Source organism: Heterocephalus glaber, unplaced genomic scaffold (assembly GCF_053883595.1).
Source record: "Heterocephalus glaber isolate CG9 unplaced genomic scaffold, H.glaber_assembly_v1.0 deba00001689, whole genome shotgun sequence".
Taxonomy (NCBI): domain Eukaryota; kingdom Metazoa; phylum Chordata; class Mammalia; order Rodentia; family Bathyergidae; genus Heterocephalus; species Heterocephalus glaber.
The window spans coordinates 15,275,076-15,292,673 of NW_028258414.1; the positions used below are offsets into that span (position 1 = coordinate 15,275,076).

The 17,598-nt window shown below is 49.5% G+C and overlaps 2 protein-coding genes across 7 annotated transcripts in view; one reads left to right on the forward strand and one right to left on the reverse strand.

Annotated features, from left to right (window-relative positions):
* The window catches only part of Edc3 (enhancer of mRNA decapping 3), a 231,312-nt gene that overhangs the window by 66,202 nt on the left and 147,512 nt on the right, over positions 1-17,598 (reverse strand). The window lies entirely within an intron of this gene.
* Positions 9,933-16,139, forward strand: LOC147821876 (cytochrome P450 1A2-like). 2 transcript variants are annotated; one of them, XM_087198883.1, is made up of 7 exons: positions 9,933-10,070; positions 10,972-11,811; positions 12,290-12,410; positions 12,731-12,820; positions 13,182-13,305; positions 14,074-14,160; positions 15,597-16,139. In XM_087198883.1, exons 2-7 carry the CDS (start codon positions 10,981-10,983, stop codon positions 15,889-15,891), a joined length of 1,548 nt encoding a protein of 515 aa, XP_087055009.1. In that variant the 5' UTR covers positions 9,933-10,070; positions 10,972-10,980; the 3' UTR covers positions 15,892-16,139. The 2 variants fall into 2 exon arrangements, with proteins under 2 accessions (XP_087055009.1, XP_087055010.1); XM_087198884.1 differs by lacking the exons at positions 9,933-10,070; positions 15,597-16,139 and adding an exon at positions 15,096-15,582.

Below are 17,598 nucleotides of genomic sequence, written 5' to 3' on the forward strand. Positions count from 1 at the left end.
AGGAGGACAGGCTCAGGCCTGGACCAGCACCTCCATCTCCCCAGACCCTGGGGCAGGAATGGGGTGCACTGGGGCCTCGGAGACCTTGCCCTTCTCCTCACCAAGCCTCATCTGGGCTGCAGCTGCAGTGACAGGAGGGGGCCTCCCTGAGCCCTGGGCAGAGAAGGAGGTGATGAGCAAGAGGCTCGAGGACCTTGGCCTGGAGCTGAACGCCCAACGCTGGGTCAAAGTTTGCTTGCCTTGCGTGAGAAGCTCTTTGGCTGGGATTCCATAGTGATTGATCCCCGGGGCAGGGGTGGGGGTGGGGAGGGCTCTGGGCTGCTGGTGGGATGTGGACAGCCAAGAGTCTTGGCCTGGCAGAGTCCTCGGGTCCAGAGCCTTTGGTCAGCACTGCCGGGCAGTGGGTGGCAGGGGCACAGTGGGCAGGCAGGACCCACAACAGACTCCTTACTCCATGGTGGAAACAGGAGCTGTGGGCCAAGCCTGTGCTGAGTCTGGAGAGGCCAGGGACACTACGAGGGGAGACCCGGGGTAATTATGCCTGTTGACCTAGCATAATTATTAAAAGGTCCTGGCTTGGTAGTAAGTTCTGCAGTCTCCCCAGGGACAGCAGGGATCTAAGGGTTTTATGGGCCCAGCATCCCTTCTTCCTCTTGGTGACACCACACCCATCATTCTTTGGGGATCACCCGACTACTCTCAGCCATCAGGTTTGGTGGGCTGATCCCACCGCAAGCCAGGCCAAGGACAGCCTTATGGAGGTTTTGATGAAGTCACTGGACAAAAGAGGTTTTCTGGGGGTGGGGGAGGCTGTGCTGATTAGAAAATAAATCTGGAGCCAGGTGTGGTGGCACACATCTGTAGTCCCAGTAATCAGTGGCTGAGGCAGGAGGATCACCATGAGTTCAAGGCCAGCTGGGCTACACAATGAGTTCAAGGCCAGCCTGGAATACAGATCAAAACTCCAGCTCAAAAAACAGAAAGGTTTGGAGCTGCCAGTGGCCCGTTTTTAAGAAAGCCACTGAGGGGAGAGAGAAGAGGAAGAATGGATCGCATTATGCACCTAGATCTAGCTATTCCTGAAGCCATAGAACATCATCGTCACATGAACAAAATCCACTGCCCCTTCTCCTCTTTCCCCTCCTTTTGCTTCATTTTCACTTCTGCCTCTTTCTCTGTTTTCTCCTCTCATTCCCGCTCTCCTTTTCCTTTTGTACTATGAGTCAGGTTTTGACAATGTGCAACTGCAAAGAATTACAACCCAAATCTGCCAGCCTGGGAGTCATACCCACCCAAGCTCTCTGAGCACTTACGGCTGGGCACCTAATACACACCCCAAGAAGATCCACCCAGATGGGACAGAGTCCTAAGACATTACTCCTGTGAGCCAGACGTGTGGTGCGCAACTGAAATGCCAATACTCTTAGAGGCTGAGACAGCAAGCTCACACGTTGGAGCCCAGCCTGGGAAATTTAGTTACTTAGCGAGACTCTATCCCCATAAAAAATTGTAGAGCCAGATGTAGTGGTGCACACCTGTAACCCCAGCACTCAGGAGGCTGAGGCAAGAGGATTGTCTTGAGTTTGAGGCCAGCCTGGGCTACATAATCAGACCTTGTCTCTAACTTAATGAATTTTTTTATTGTTGTTCCAGGGATTGAACTTGGGATCTTGCGCTTACGAGGCAGGGGGCGGGACCTCTGAGCTCAATCCCAGGCCCTAATTAATTAATTATTTAAAAAGGGCTGGAGATGTAGCTCAGTGGGAAGGCCCTAGGCTCAATCCTCAGAACCAAAATAAAATTCTTCCTAACAGCTTCCCACTCCCCTACCCCTGTGCAAAATGTGGAAACTGAGTCTCCAGAGCCCCATGTGGGGTTGGGTTGTTGGAGGGCAAATACCTCTGGTGTGGCAGAGTTGACTGGTCAGTCTGTGCCTGTCGCTGTGCCCGTGTGCCTAGAGCAGGGGCCAAGGGGGCCCCCAAGGAGGCAGGAGTTGGGGGACTTGCTTTAGTGGAGTGAGGAGCATGTTTGTTACTAACGTGTCACACTGTTGAGACCTGGGTAGCATCTTCAGCTCGAAGCAGTACTTTCCTGGAGGGGCTGCTGGTGGGGAAGAAGTGGTTCAAAGAGGCCCAGGGTTCCAGGCGGGGGAACCATGAGTGGGGATGTGCAGAGGCCGAGAGCTGGAGAAGCGATGGGAGGTTGGTGGGAAGGCTGCATGAGGCGCAGAAGGGATGGGAAAGGGAAAAGAGAGGAGTGGAGGCACTGGCTCCCACACTGAGCTTAGGAGCTCAAAGCTTGTTCCCATGTCTTGTAAAACCAGTAAGTAATTTGACTAGGGAACCCACGTGCTTGGTTTGCAATTTCAGAAAGTTCACATAGGTGGCAGCGTGGAGCTGGGGCTGGAGGGTTAAGGGCCTGGATGGAGTCCAGCTGCAAAGAGCGACTTAAACTTAAAATTAGATGAGACAACCCATTCGGGACCCCTCCAGTCTCTCAGGAGCTATTCATATTCCCCAATACATTTTCCTACCCTTAAAACAGATAAAATTAGACAGAAGCCAGGCCGGCTGATGCTCGCCCCTCTCCCAGGAGAATCTCAAGTTCCGGCCCAGCCTAAGCAACTTAGCCACTTAACAACACCCGGCTTTAAAATAAAAATTTTAAAAGGACCGAGAATGTAGTTGAGTGCAGTCTCTGGGTCCAACCGCCCCAGAATTAGATAAAATTAAAAATTCTATCCACATTTCAAATGTCTGACAGCACAGCAATAAAATGTTTTGTTTTCAAGGCCTTGGGCGTGCTAGGCAAGTGCTCTACCAAGGAGCTGCACCTGCAGCTACAGAACATTTGCCATCATTGCAGGAAGCTCCATTGGACAACACTGGTCCAGGGGCAGGGAGGTCGAGTGGAAGGTCCCTGTGAAAGTGCTTGAGGGAGAGCAGGGCCTGGTGGTGCACGCTTGAAATCCCAGTACTCAGGAAGCTCAGGTAGAAGAATCTCAAGTTCAAGGCCAACCTGAGCTACATAATGAGACCTTCTCTCCAAAAACAAACAGACACCCAGAGCTTGGGGGAAGTGGTGCCCAGAGCCTGCGGCAGGTGACCATTTGGCCATTTGGACACAAGGAAGCAGTCAGTGGCAAGGGCTGCTGGGTATTCAGGTCCATATCTAGAAATTGGTGAGACATCACCACCCCACCACCCCAGCGCACAACCAACAACCTAGCTATTTATTTATTTAGAGACAGGGTCTCGTTATGTGGTCCAGGCTGGTCTTGAACTCAAGGCGATCCTCCTTCCTCAGCCTCCAGAGTCCTGGGATCACAGGTATGCAGCAACACACCTGGCTCCCCGCCCCAGCTTTAATTGCTCATCTGTGCACCTGCAGCACCTGTCCTCTGAGCACAGGTGAATGGGGCTCGGCTGCTCCTCTCCAGAGCCCACAGCCTGCATTGGAGCTTGGGTAGGTTGATGTCCCAGAGCCACGACAGAGCTGAGACAGAGTGGGGACAGCGGGGGGCTGCCATGGCTGCCTCTGGTCACCACCAGCTCTAGGTGGCTGTGGCACCTGTCCCTACGGTCACCTTCACCCCAGCCATGACCTGTACCCCAGGCCCCTCCTCCCGGGATGGTGAATTCCCAGTTCCCACTGCTGCCTCCTCCTTTACCGACTGCTCCTCCCCTGCCCCTGGCTTTGGTCCATGACTCACACTTCCCTCTGACCACCAGGAACATGAGGCCATCATAGGAGCCACTTCACCGGGCTGCTGTGAAGCCAAAACACAGATGACTCCTGAGAACCCAACCACAGAACTTGGGGCATAGCAGGTGCTCAATAAACTCTAACCATCATTACTCTTCTGGAAGATGAATACAGGGAATTCTCTATTCGGTGTCTTCACAGAGTTCCCTGCAAGTTCACATTCTTGCTCGTCAACAGTAATTTATTCAACAAATCATTTTCTGAATATATGCTACCTGTTAGTTCCAGGGCAAAAGACTAGAGATATGAAGAAAAGCAAGCCAGGGCCGGGGATTTAGCTCAGTGGTTCCGCCACCTGAGTTTGATCCCCGGTACCCACCCTCTCCCCAAAAAGAAAAAGAAAAGTAAGCCAGGTGTAGTACCTGCCTGTTAATCTCAGCATTCGGGAGGCTGAGGCAGGAGGAAAATTGTGAGTTTGAGGTCAGCCTGGACTACATAGTGAGTTCAAGACCATCCTGTAACACATAGCAAGACTTTGTCTCAAAAAATAAATAAATAAAATGAAAGGGTAACAGCAGCCAGATTTAACCTAATACATTCTACACTTCAGTTTAAAATGGTGAATTTCATCCCATAGATAGATAGGTAGATTGATATCACCAGGATTTTTAAAAGTGACAAAAAACCATAGAACTGCACAACATAAAAAATAAATCTTAGCCAGGTGTGGTGGAGCACACCCATAACGAGGCAGAACCACCGACCATTCCAGACCAGCCTGGGCTACATAGTGACTTCATGGCCGGTCTGAACTACATAGCCAGACCCTATCTCAAAAGACAAACAACAACAGAAAGAATATACCTTAATTTAAACCATAAAGTGGTGTGGCTCAGTAGGTGGGCACTAGTCTAGCATGTGTGAGGTCTTATGTTCCATCTCCAGAATCACACAAAAAGTTCAGGCTGGGCTGGGAATTTAGCTCAGTGGTTTTGCAGCCTGCGGCGTAAGCACAAGGACCCAAGATAGATCCCTGGTACCGGAAAAAAAAAAAAGTTCCGGCTGGCCTTGAACTCAGTATGTAGCTCAGGCTAGTCTCCAACTCAGGCATCCTCCTGCCTCAGCCTCCCAAATGCTGGGATTATACGTGTGTGCCACCATACCTGGTCTGCTTTTATTTTTTATATCAATGAAATCATGCTATGTGTGCTCTTTGGGGGGGGGCTGGAATTTTTAAGCTATCTTTTTATTAGTGTATGTTTGCAATCAGTGGTATCTCAGTTCATGAACTTAATTCTTTCCATGATTCTGGTCACAAATCGAATTGGTCAAGAACTGAATCAAATTTCCCCATAAGGTCAACCTTGAACCTAAGCATTGAATTTGATTTGGTTCTCATCCAATGCAGTTTGTGACCAGTATCATGAAAAGAATTAAGTTCATAGATAGAGGTACCACTGTACTTACATTTATTTGGGGGAGTTGGTACAAGTGTATGTCATATCTTGATCATTTTCTGTCCCTTTATCCCCACTTCTTGCCCTGTCTCCTCCTTCTGGAATTTTTTTTGTAGCAAAACATTTATTGGTACATTTTACACTGTGCTTTTTTTTTTTTTTTTTTTTGTTCTGGGGATGGAACTCAGGTCCTTGTGCTTGCACAGCAGGTGGTGAAACCACTGAGCTAAATCCCCGGCCCTATTGGTACATTTTAGACATACATAATGATAACACCCATCATAGGGGATTGCACCTGTAGATGATACCTCTCACCTCTCTTTTTCCCATTGCCCCCTCCCCTCAAACCTCTGCCCTCCCCATATACAAAAGCTTTGTTTCCAGTTTTTCCTTCTATTTTTTTCTTGTCCCTTCCTTCCTTTCTCCCTCCCCTCTCCCTTGTTTCCCTTCCCATTTCAACATTTTCTTCCCATTTCCCAATATCTATTATACATTTTAGTCCTTATTTCCACTTCCGGGTTCTCACGCCAGAGAATGCGGTATTTAAACATGTGTGTCCGATTTATTTCACTTAAGAGTATAGTCTCGAGGGCTGGGGATTTAACTCATTGGTTCCACCACCTGCCTTGCAAGCACAAGGTTCAGACTTTGATTCCTGGTACCAAACAAAAAACCCAAAAACCAAAAAAGAGTATAGTCTCAAGGTGCATCCATTTAGCTAACATGTGGTTTTTCTCTATACAATGGAGTGCTACTCTGCCATAAAGAAAGATGAGCTTGAGCCATTTATAGCTAAATGTATGTTTGTTTCTTCTGGCCCTTCATGGCTTTATTTCCAACATTTAAATCTTTGATCCATTTGAATTTATTTTGGTGTTCAAGGGGTAAAGCCACGTTTTTCCAATATGAAATATTGAGTAATGTATCTTTCCCCACTTAATAAATTTTGGGGGCCTTTTTAGGTTAATAGAAATATTGAGTGGAAAGTACAGAGGTCCCAGATATTTCCATGGAGCCTCCTCTGTTATTAACATTTTGTACTAGTCTAATACATTTGTTACAATTGATGAATGAATATTAATACATTGTTATTTAACTAAAGACCAGCCTAATGTGGTAGCACACACCTGTAATCCCTGCGTTAGGGAGGCTGAGGCAGGAGGATTTCTGTGAGTTCAAGGCCAGCCTGGGCTACATAATGAGTTTGAGGCCAACCTGGACTATGCAGCAAGACCTTGTCTCAAGAAAACCCCCAGAGATAGATAGAGAGAGAGAGAGAGAGAGAGAGAGAGAGAGAGAGAGAGGACCAAACCCATGCAATTAGAAGCTGAGATTGTGGTCACTTTGGAGAGGGGAAGACAAGGATGCTGAGAGGGAAGAGGCCACGGATCCTGTCTCCTCTGCTAATATGAGAGCTATTAAGCACTTTGTCAACTTTATAAAAATTCATTGAGCTGTATTTCTCTCTCTCTTTCTTTCTTTCTCTCTCTCTCTCTCTCTCTCTCTCTCTCTCTCTCTCTCTCTCTCTCTCTCCCTCCAGAGTCTCACGATGTAGTTCAGGCTGGCCCTGACTGAACCCACTATGTATCTCAGGCAGGCCTGGAACTCACCACGATCCTCCTGCCTCCACCTCCCAAGTTCTGGGATTACAGGCATGGGCCACCATGTACTACTCAAGAAAACATTTAAAAGAAAATAGTCTCTCCTAGCATGTTCAAATGGAGGAGGAACAGAGGAAGGGGGAGGAAGAAGAGAAGAAAGGGAAAAGGGAGGAAACAAAGTAAGAAAAGATGGAAACAAAGCCTTTGTAAATGGGGAGGAGAAGAAGGGTTGAAGGGAGGGGAGGGGATTGGGGAAAAAAAGAAGAATTAAGATATATTATGCACAGGAACAGGTCTCCTTGTGGTCCATATATAGCAATTAAAAAAATAAAGTTAAAAAAATAAAAAATAAAAAATAAAGTTAAACAAATGAAAGGGCCAGCTATTTAGCTCAGTGGTTCCGCCACCAGCCTCGAAAGCGCAAGGTCCTGAGTTCGATCCCTGGTACGCCCCCCCCAAAAAAAAACCCAAGAAAATAATCTCCCCTGGAGAAATGTCCAAATATTTATGTGGATGCTTCCCATTTCTTGGGAGTGGGCTACACATGGCCACTTCCTTCCCATGGGTGCAGTATGGGAAGGGAGAGAGTAACCTCACAGGGAGGAATCTAACTCGACTCCAGCCAGCTGCCCAGTCCCGTGGACCAGGCTGTCACGCTGCGCTGTGTGCCCTGTGTGTTGTGACAGCGGCGGGACTCACCCCGAGGTCTTCCCACCACCAACCCATAGCCTTAGGCTCGCCCTGAGCAAAACCCCAAATTCTAACAGTGGGAAATCCGCAAAACACCCAGTCAAGACTCCTGACTGTTGTCAAGGTCACCAAAAACAAGGGTAACCCGAGAAAGTGTCATAGCCACAGATCGTCCAAAGACCCATGATGTTTAAATATCTCGTGGTATCCTAGATGGGACCTGGGACAAAAAAAGGACTTGAATGCAAACTGAGGACATTTAAATGCACCGTGGACTCCGGTTCATCAGTGAGATGGTGTCAGTGGTCTGTAACCCCAACCTCACTTTAGGCCTCGTCCCTCATTGACTGAGTGGACCCTGCTGGAAACGGCCTTCCTGTCCCCTCATCCACAAGATCTGCTCTGTCCCTCTCCGAGTTCCATCCTTGCCCCTCAGCATCTCCATGAGTCAATCCCACAGCTTCCTTGTTTTCAGGAGTTAAAGTTCCAGTCTAATCCAAGCCAAATTTTTACTCCTCAGCTAGGAGTGGTGATGCTCACCTGTAGTCCCAGCATTCTGGGAGGCTGAGGCAGGAGGATCATAAATTCTAGCCCAATCCAGGTAATGTAGCGACTTAGTGAAAGTCTATCTCAAAATAAAAAAGGGGCTAGGGATGTAGCACCATGTGAAGGCCCTGGGTTCAATTCCCTGTGCGGCAAAAAATAAATAAAAATGTTTTATTTCTCATATCCAATGTAAGATTTGCCCCCAGTTTCCTCTTAGATGTGACCAAGACCTTGGTCTAGCTTGAAGATCTCTTTTCAACAATGAACACCCATGTGTCTTCATCTAGGCTCATGATAACTGACATTTCTCTTGAGTACTTTCTCCTGATTGATAGAAAAGTAGATAGGCACATGACAGATAAATAGATAGGTAATGGATGGAAAAGGTTTTTTTTTTTTGCGGGGGGGTACCAGGGATTGAACTCAGGACCTCGTGCTTGCCAGGCAGGCACTGTGCCTTCATCCTGGGCCCAGTATTATTAGTATTATTATTATTACTGAGACAGGGTCCCTCTGTTGCTCTGGCTGGCCTTGAACTCTTGGGCTCAAGTGGCCCTCCTCCCCAGCCTCCTGAGTAGCTGGGACTACAGGTGTGCACCACTGTGCTTGGCTAAAGTGTACTCTTTTTTAACCATTTGAAAGGAAGTTACAGGCATTAGGACACTTCCCCCTCAAATAATACAGTATCAAGCTCCTAAAAACATGAACACACTCCCACAGAACCATGATACAGTATTCAGTTCATATCTAAGAAAACTAGCATTTATTCTAGAAAATCATTTAATCTCCATTCCATGTTTCTTTTTCTTTTTTGGTACCGGGGATCAAACTCAGGACCTTGCGCTTGCAAGGCAGGCGGCAGAACCACTCAGCTAAATCCTCGTCCCTCCAGTGCATGTTTCTATGTCCCCAAGGGTCCCAAAAATATCTTCCATGGCTTTGAAAACAATTTTTGGGGCCGGGGATTTAGCTCAGTGGTTTCACTGCCTGCTGCGTAGGCACCAGGACCCGAGTTCAATTCCCTATACCAAAAAAAAGAAAACAATTTTTGGTTAAATCTAGGATCCAATCCAAGTTCACATTTTACAATTGGTTGTTACATCTCAGTAGCCTCTTGGCTCTAGAACAGGCCCTGGTCTTTCTTAATGATACTGATCACTTTGAAGAACCCAAGCCATGGCCATGAGAAGCAAGCAGCTAAAAGCAAGGACTTTTCATTCACTTTTTAATTTCTTATCATCTGTTCCACAGGAGGGTGGTAGAGGGGTGCATTGATCACCTCTATGTGGCTGAGACCAAGTATCTGACATAAACAACTTACAAGGGGGAAGGGTTTATCTTGGCTCACAATTGCAAAGGTTTCAATCCATGGTTGGCTGGCTCCAGAAACATCATGGCAGAAGGGCCTGGAGGAAGAGAGCTGCTCACCTTATGGCAGCCAGGAAGCAGAGAGCTGAGAAAGAGCCCAAGAGGAAGAGGCCAGGGGCCAGACATAGTCCCCAAGGTCATGCCTCCATGACACACCCAGGAGTGTGCTTTATTCTCATAGGCACCTCTCCATCCAACCAAGTTGACAGTTAAGATTAACAGGGTCTATCTTTAGAAAGTAGGACCCTCATTGTCTGTTTGCAAATGGGCACTTGGGCTGAGATTTAGAGACAGCTGGACCATGTCCCCTTCCTGTTCAGCTTGGACTGCATGGCCAGAGGCAGGAATGGGGGCAACACAAGGTCTAATTTCCACTCCCACCAGCCTGCCCTGCCCTTGAGAGAGAGGAGAACCCTAACCTGGACCCTGAAAAGAACTGGACACCCAGACACCCACGACCCCTCCTGGCCTGTCCCCAGAGAGCTGTCCTGAGCTCTGAGAATAGGTGGAGCTGTGTGGTCATTGCCCAAAGCCAAGGGTCAACCCTTCAGACTTTGTTCAGTGATCCATTTTTGATATCAGGTAACCAGGCCAGCTGGGCCTATCTGATGGGGGTGGCGTTTATAAAAGGCCCCTCATCTGTAGCCAGAAACCCCAGACGGGCCCCCACAACCCTGCCAGTCTCCAGCACCTGCTTCCACAGGTACCTTCCTGGGCCTGGTTTCCAGTCCTGGGTCCCCTGCCATGGATTCTGGGGACTGAGAGAGATGGAGGAACAGAAACTATGGGTAGGGGTAGGAGGCCTGAGTCCTGGTCCCTGCTGATCAGCTCTGGGTTCAGTTCCTCCATTTTTCAGTGAGTGGTTTGCACTGGCCCATCTCTAAGGACTCTTACTGGACAGAGAGATGGGGAGGGAGAGTAGCCTTGACCTGGCTGCAGCAACCTCAGCTTCCAAGGCTGAGAGGGGACAGGAGCTATCCTTGCAGGAGGAGCTTTTCTTGGTGTTGATAAAGGGTGCTGTGCTATCAGGGGCAGGGGCATCACAGGCGTCTGCATCACCCCTGGGAACCTGCCCTTCTCCATGCTGGGGAAGGGCTTCCTGTTGCCAGGCTATGGAGAGGGTATCAACAGGAAGCCCATCTTGATATGGAGCTTTGACACAATGCATAGCACATACTCTGTGCCGGTAGTGTCAAGGGTTCTGTCCTTCACATACATCCCTGTGTTGGAGGGATCACTGCCTCCACTACAGCTTCAGAATTAGAAATGAGAGAGAGGGCCAGGGATTTAGCTCAGTGGTTTCACCGCCTGCTCTGCAAGTGCAAGGACCTGAGTTCAATCCCCGGTGCCAAAAAAAAAGGAAGGAGGGAGAGGCAGGGATGGGAATTCAGACACCTGAGCTGGGGATCCTGGGCTCCTTTCCAGCCCTGGGCTCTCTCACATGCTCAGGGCACCTCTCAGGATGCGTCTTAGTTTTCTGGGGTCCAGCCTCAAGCTGAGGTCAGAATGCTTCGGTACTTACTGAATGGGTGACTGATTGACTGAATGAACAGACAGCACCATCTCCATCCTCAGCCTGTCCCTTCCACCCTTCTCCTTTGCAGTTGGTACCGATGGCATTGTTCCAATTTCTTCCCTTTTCGGCCACGGAGCTATTCCTGGCTGCCACCATCTTCTGCCTGGTACTCTGGGTAGTCAGAGCTTCCAGGCCTCAGGTTCCCAAAGACCTGAAGAGACCCCCGGGACCCTGGGCCTGGCCACTGATTGGGCACGTGCTGACCCTGGGCAAGAACCCGCACCTGGCTCTGGCCAAGCTGAGTGAGCGCTACGGGGATGTGATCGAGATCCGCATTGGCTCCACGCCCGTGGTGGTGCTGAGCGGCCTGGACACCATCCGCCAGGCCCTGGTGCGGCAGGCTGACGACTTCAAGGGCCGGCCCGACCTCTACAGCTTCACCCTGATCACTGAAGGCCAGAGCATGATCTTCAACCCAGATTCAGGCCCCATGTGGGCTGCCCGGCGGCGCCTGGCACAGGACGCCCTGAAGAGTTTCTCGGTGGCCTCAGACCCAGCCTCATCATCCTCCTGCTACTTGGAGGAGCATGCGAGCAAGGAGGCTGATCGCCTCATGAGCAAACTGCTGGAGCTCATGGCAGGGCCTGGGTGCTTTGATCCCTACAGCCACATGGTGGGGTCGGTGGCCAATGTCATTGGCGCTATGTGCTTTGGGAAGAACTTCCCCCAGACCAGCGAGGGGATGCTCAGCATCTTGGCAACCAGCAATGACTTCATGGAGAACGCCTCCTCTGCCAACCCCGTGGACTTCTTCCCCATCCTCCGCTACCTGCCCAACCCCATGCTGCAGCGGTTCAAGAGGTTCAACCAGCGGTTCCTGCACTTCCTGCAGAAGATGGTCCAGGAGCACTACCAGGACTTTGACAAGGTGCGCCTGGGATGCGATGTGTCCGTCCAAGGTGGCCATGAGGCAGTGGTGCTGCCAAGGCCTGGGGGGGATCGGGGACCGGGGGTCATCCCTCCCCTCTCTGGGCCTGTTTCCTTATCCTTATAGCCTCCCTCTTGGGCCCACTCAAAGCCCTGGGAAGAAAAGCCTGTGAAAGGCACCTGTTATCAGAGGAGTGAGAAAGCTTTTGTTCTGCAGGAACCTGAACCCCAACAGCAGCTAATCCCCAGCTCTGTGTCACTTTTCTTCCCTGTGGTCACACCACCATCTTCCTCCTTTGACCTGGAGCCTCAGGGTTTTCAGGAAGAAGGGTCAAAGGGGGCATTAATGACACTTTAAACCAGCCAGGGTGGCCCCGCTCCTAATGCTCACCCTGCCCAGGCCGTGGGGATGCTCCAGGTGGGCTGGGACTGGGTCCAGCCTTCGTCCTGGAACTGTTCCCAAGCATGTGTCCCCTCAGAACAATGTCCAGGACATCGTCAGTGCCCTGTTCAAGCACAGTGAGGAGGACCCCAGGGTGAATGACAACCTGATCCCCCGGAAGAAGGTTATCAACCTGGCCAATGAACTCTTCTTGGCAGGTAGGAGCCAGAGCCCCGCACTCTGCTAACACATCTGTGCCAGCCTGAGCCTAGCCATGCACCTGCCGACCACGTACCGGCTGGTCCAGGACACAGACACCCAGCCTGGGATCAGGGTTGGAGCTCAAGCTGGGCCGTCCAGTCCCAGTGGAAACTTGATCAATTCTCCCTCCTTTTCTGGGCCTCAGTTTTCCTGAAAGATAATGAGTCAACCCCTGCCCTTTGGAAAGATAATCCATGTTCTGCTCCTAGGGGTGCGTGGGGCTCATGGCTTCCTTGCTCCTGTCTCCTTCTCCCTCCTCTCACTCGGGGCTGCTCAGGCTTTGATCCAATCATCACCGCCATCACCTGGTCCCTCCTGTACCTTGTGACCAACCCAGAGATCCAGAGGAAGATCCAGAAGGAGCTGGGTATGTGACGCCCCAGCCCTGGGCTCAGGAGGCACTTGGGCCTCAGGGCATTTGTTCAACCTAAAAATATCTGTTAGAGCTGGGCGTGGTGGCATGTGCCTGTAGTCCCAGGAGGATTGCAGCCAGTTCCCGGCCAGCCTGGGCTACACAGCAAGACCGGATCCCCAAATAAAATAAATTGAAATACCTATTATGTCCCTACTATGTGCAAGCCCAGGTCCCGGAAAATGTTGAGTGGATTTGTAGAGTATCAGACATATGAGATGTAGTACCACACAGTGACAAATGGTACGATGGGGGACATGGATGCCATGGGGCAGTCCTCGCAGCTCCTGACCTCTGCACACCCTCCTTTCTGCAGACACTGTGATTGGCCAGGACCGGCGGCCCCGGCTGGCAGACCGACTCCAGCTGCCCTACCTGGAAGCCTTCATCCTGGAAGTCTTCCGACACTCCTCCTTCGTGCCCTTCACCATCCCGCACAGGTGAGGCTGCAGGGCCTGAACCCCTGAGCCCTGCCATGTCCCCCTTCCCAGCTTCTTGGTGCCTCCCCTGGCTCCTTCTCGGGTCTCCTTCCCAGCCATGACAGCAGCTTCCTGTGGACCCCCAGCTCCCCGTCTGGCTATTCATGATCCAACCATGCAGAGCCCAGGAGAAGGTCACCCTTGTGACCTCAGCTGTCACACATGCCCCCTTCTGCAGCTAGGCCGCCCCACCAACCCTCCAATGCAGCTTATGCTGGAACTGTTGCCTGGACGGACTCGTATCCACATACCCTGCCCTTGCCCAGGGTCAACCCCAACCCAAGCTTGATGTCCACTTCCACCTACATGTTGGCCCAGTTATTCCAGGAGCAAGAGGCTTGAAACAAGGCGGGCATGATGGCACACACCTGTAATCCCAGCACTCTAGGAGGCTGAGGCAGGAGAATCACAAGTTCCAACCCAGCCTGGGCAACTTACCAAGGCTTTATCTTAAAAAGGGAAAAGACTTGAAGCACTAGGGCCTGCCCAGACTGCCTGTCTCTGCACCAAAAAATGGCACAGCACACAATTGGGCACAAAGAGAAGTTTGTGTACCATGTTGAAGTGGAGGAAAAGGCAGGATAATTTCCCCAACTCCCTGCCCCTCATACCGTCTCTCACAGAGGGGCATGGAGACTGCGGGGCACAGATGTGAGGTAGGAGGAGGGAGGAGAAAGACGCCCCAGCTTTCCAGCCCCCAAGCATGACAGAGCCCTCTTCCCTCCTCAGCACAACCAGGGACACCATACTGAACGGCTTCCACATCCCCAAGGAGAGCTGCGTGTTCATCAACCAGTGGCAGGTCAACCACGACCCGTGAGTATGCGGCATGGCGGGTGCTGTGGGTTCTGCAGTCGGGGGCGCTGTTTGTTCCCTTGAACTGTATATGCAAGGAGGAGACCCTCAACTGCTGGAGAGTTTATGCCAAGAGACAAAATTCAGATCAGTGTGTTCTATGGTGCCCCTAAGAAATGGCCAGGAAGTCTGCAACAGAGTTTGCCAGCACAAAATTCTACACTGGTGGGTAAGGGAGGGTACTCTGAGGTTCTGAGCCCACAGACTGCTCTTTGGAACCCCACTTTAGTCTACAGCAAGGGAACCACAGAATGTGCCATCCACTCTGGAATGCTCCTGAGTGTGAAAGTGTTATCCATACTTGTGCCATCAATAACCATTTCAAATACTACACATAAATTAGGGCCTCTATGATTGCCTTTGCTACCACCATATTTGGGGTAGGATGAAAATGAACATGTTTTCCTTTTTACCATCATCATCATCAGCATCATCATTACTATTACTGGTTTTTTGAGACAAGCTCTTGCTATGTAGCCCAGGCTGGCCTGGTGATCCTCCTGCTACCTGGCTTTGTTTTCCTTCTTTTAATGTCATTCTTTCTTTTTGTGGTGCTGAGGTTTGAATAAGGACCTCATACTGAGCTATATCCCCAGACTTGTTCATTTTATTTATTTATTTATTTTTTTTTTTTTGGTACCGGGGATCAAACTCGGGACTCTGTGCTTTGGAGGTGGGCAGAGGCACCACTGAGATAAATCCCCAGCCCATTGTTCATTTTATTTTGAGATAGGGTCTCACTAAGTTTCTAGGCTGGTCTTGAAAGTGAAATGCTCCCACTGTGTCCTCCCGAGTAACTAGGATTACTCAAGTGTCACAGTGTCACTGACTCTTTCTGCTTCTGCATCTTTCTTTTATTGTTTGTTTGTTTGTTTGTTTTTGGCTTCTTGAGGCAGAGTCTCACCATGCAGTCCAGCCTGGCCTTGAACTCACACTGTAACCCAGGCTGGCCTCCTGAGTGCTGGAGCTACAGGCATGTACCACCACTGGCGGCTGTTTCCTTTTGACAAAGCATTATTTCTTCAAAATAACAAATTAATCAAGGCTGATCTTTGTTGGTTTTGTTTTGTTTTGTTTTGTTTTGTTTGAGAGTGTTTCACTATGTAGTTCAGGCTGGCCTTGTAGCTCAGGCTAACCTCGAACTCAAAGTGATCCTCCTGCCTCAGCCTCTCAAGTGCTGGGATCACAGGTGAGTGCCACCGCACCCAGCATGAGGCTGAACATTTTAGAGGGAGCTCTGTGAAGGAAATAAGCACCAAGCTTACCCATTTGGTCCCATGCACTAAGCCTTCATTCTCTCACTGTATTCGGACACCTGTGCTCTCTACAGAAGGCCAACTGGGAGCCTCCTGGGCCTCCTGGCCTCCCCAGCCCACAAGGTCCTCTGCTCTCTCCAGGAAGCAGTGGGGGGATCCCTCCGAATTCCGCCCCGAGCGATTCCTCATGGCCAATGACACTGCCATCAACAAGACCTTGAGTGATAAGGTGCTGCTGTTCGGCCTGGGCAAGCGCCGGTGCATCGGAGAGACGCCCGGCAGGTGGGAGATCTTCCTGTTCCTGGCCATCTTGCTGCAGCGGCTGGAGTTCAGCGTGCCGCCCACCACGAAGGTGGACATGACCCCCACCTACGGGCTGAACATGAAGCCGCCCCGCTGCGAACACATGCAGGCACGACTGCGCTTCTCCAAATGAAGGGGCCTGGGTAGCCAAGGCAGGGGATGGGCACCTGTGGGGCCTTGATCTTCTTTCTCTCCTCTTCTTTGTAAAGAACAGTTTTAGCTAGGGGTGGTGGTAATTGCAGCACTGAGGTGGCTGAGGCAGGAGGATGGCCACAAATTCAAGGCCAGCCTGGGCTACATAGTGAGACCTGTCTCAAAAAACAAAACAAAAAATAATAATAAGTAAATAAATAAGTTGAAGAAAGCTCTATGGAAATACAATTGTTTTTTTTCATTAAATAACTTCATTATCAAACACACACACATACAAAAAATTAAAACCACTCAAAGAAAACAATGCAAGGGGAGAGAAAACTACAATAATATTCAAATACAGTAGAACTCAACCAAAACAAAACTGAAAAGCACTTGAACATTTTTCCATATAACTTAAAAAAGCATGTCGAGCATCAACAAGACCCCAGAGGATGTCATTTGTTTCAGGAAGGTCCCCCAAACCAACACTGAACAAATAATGATCTGGAAAAAAAATTCCAGTTAGCTAGCAGACTCCACATAAGCCAAACTTCTCCCTAATTTACATTTTGATACAGTCATATGACACACGATGGAAGCACAATCTGAGAAATATGTTTTTAGGCCATTTCATCCATGTGTATCCTTATTTACACTATCAGTTTCTCGCACTAGAGAAACTATTCGGTATTTACACATCTGTGTCCTATTTATTTCACTTAAGAGTATGGCCTCAATATGCATCCATTTAGCTATAAATGTCTGTGAGTTCAAAGCCAGCCTACATTGTATAATGAGTTCAAGACCATGCTGAACTACATAGCAAGACCCCAACTCACAAAACTAAAAAAAGAATTTTTAAAAAAAGTATTACACTAAGTGAAGTAAACCCAACAGCAAAAACAAAAATATACCTACTGTCTGATTTCATTTACATGAGGTGCAAGGAAGAGAGAAAGAAAGGAGAATAGAGGCTGCCAGGGGCCAAGAGGAGGCAGGCAGGGGTGGAGGTTGTGATTTAATGAATGCACTTTCTGATCAGGATGATGAAAGAGTCCTGGGAATGGACAGAAAGGGTTGCCCAACCTTAGGAATGTACTTAGTTCGAGAACTGTAAATTTCAAATGGTTACAATGTTGTTTTAGTTTGTTTGTTTGTTTGTTTTTTGGTACCAGGGATCGAACTCCGGACCTTGCCCTTGCAAGGCAGGCACTGGAACCTCTGAGCTAAATCCCTGGTCGTACAATGTTCAGTTTTATGTCTACTTTACCACAATCATTTTGTTTGTTTGTTTTGGAGGCAAGGACTCTCCATGTAGTCCAACCTAGTCTTGAACTCACTATGCAGCCCAGGCTAGCCCCAAACTACTGTGATCCTCCTGCCTCAGCCTCCCGAGTGCTGGGATCACAGGCGTGTGCTACCACAGCTGGCTACCACAATCTCTGTAAGAAAGAGAGACACACTAAAATATTGTGTGTGATTTTTTAAAAAAACAGATGGACTCTCAGAGCCACAGAAAGATGTGGAGGAACTTTAAATGTATATTGCTAAGTGAAAGGTGACATACCGTGTGATTCCAACTCTGACATTCTGGAAGAGGCAAAACTATGAAAACAGAAAAAGACCAGGGGAGGTGAGGACTAGGGGTACAGCTCAGTGGTACAGTGCTTGCCTACATCGTGAGGCCCTGGGTTCACTCTCGGTA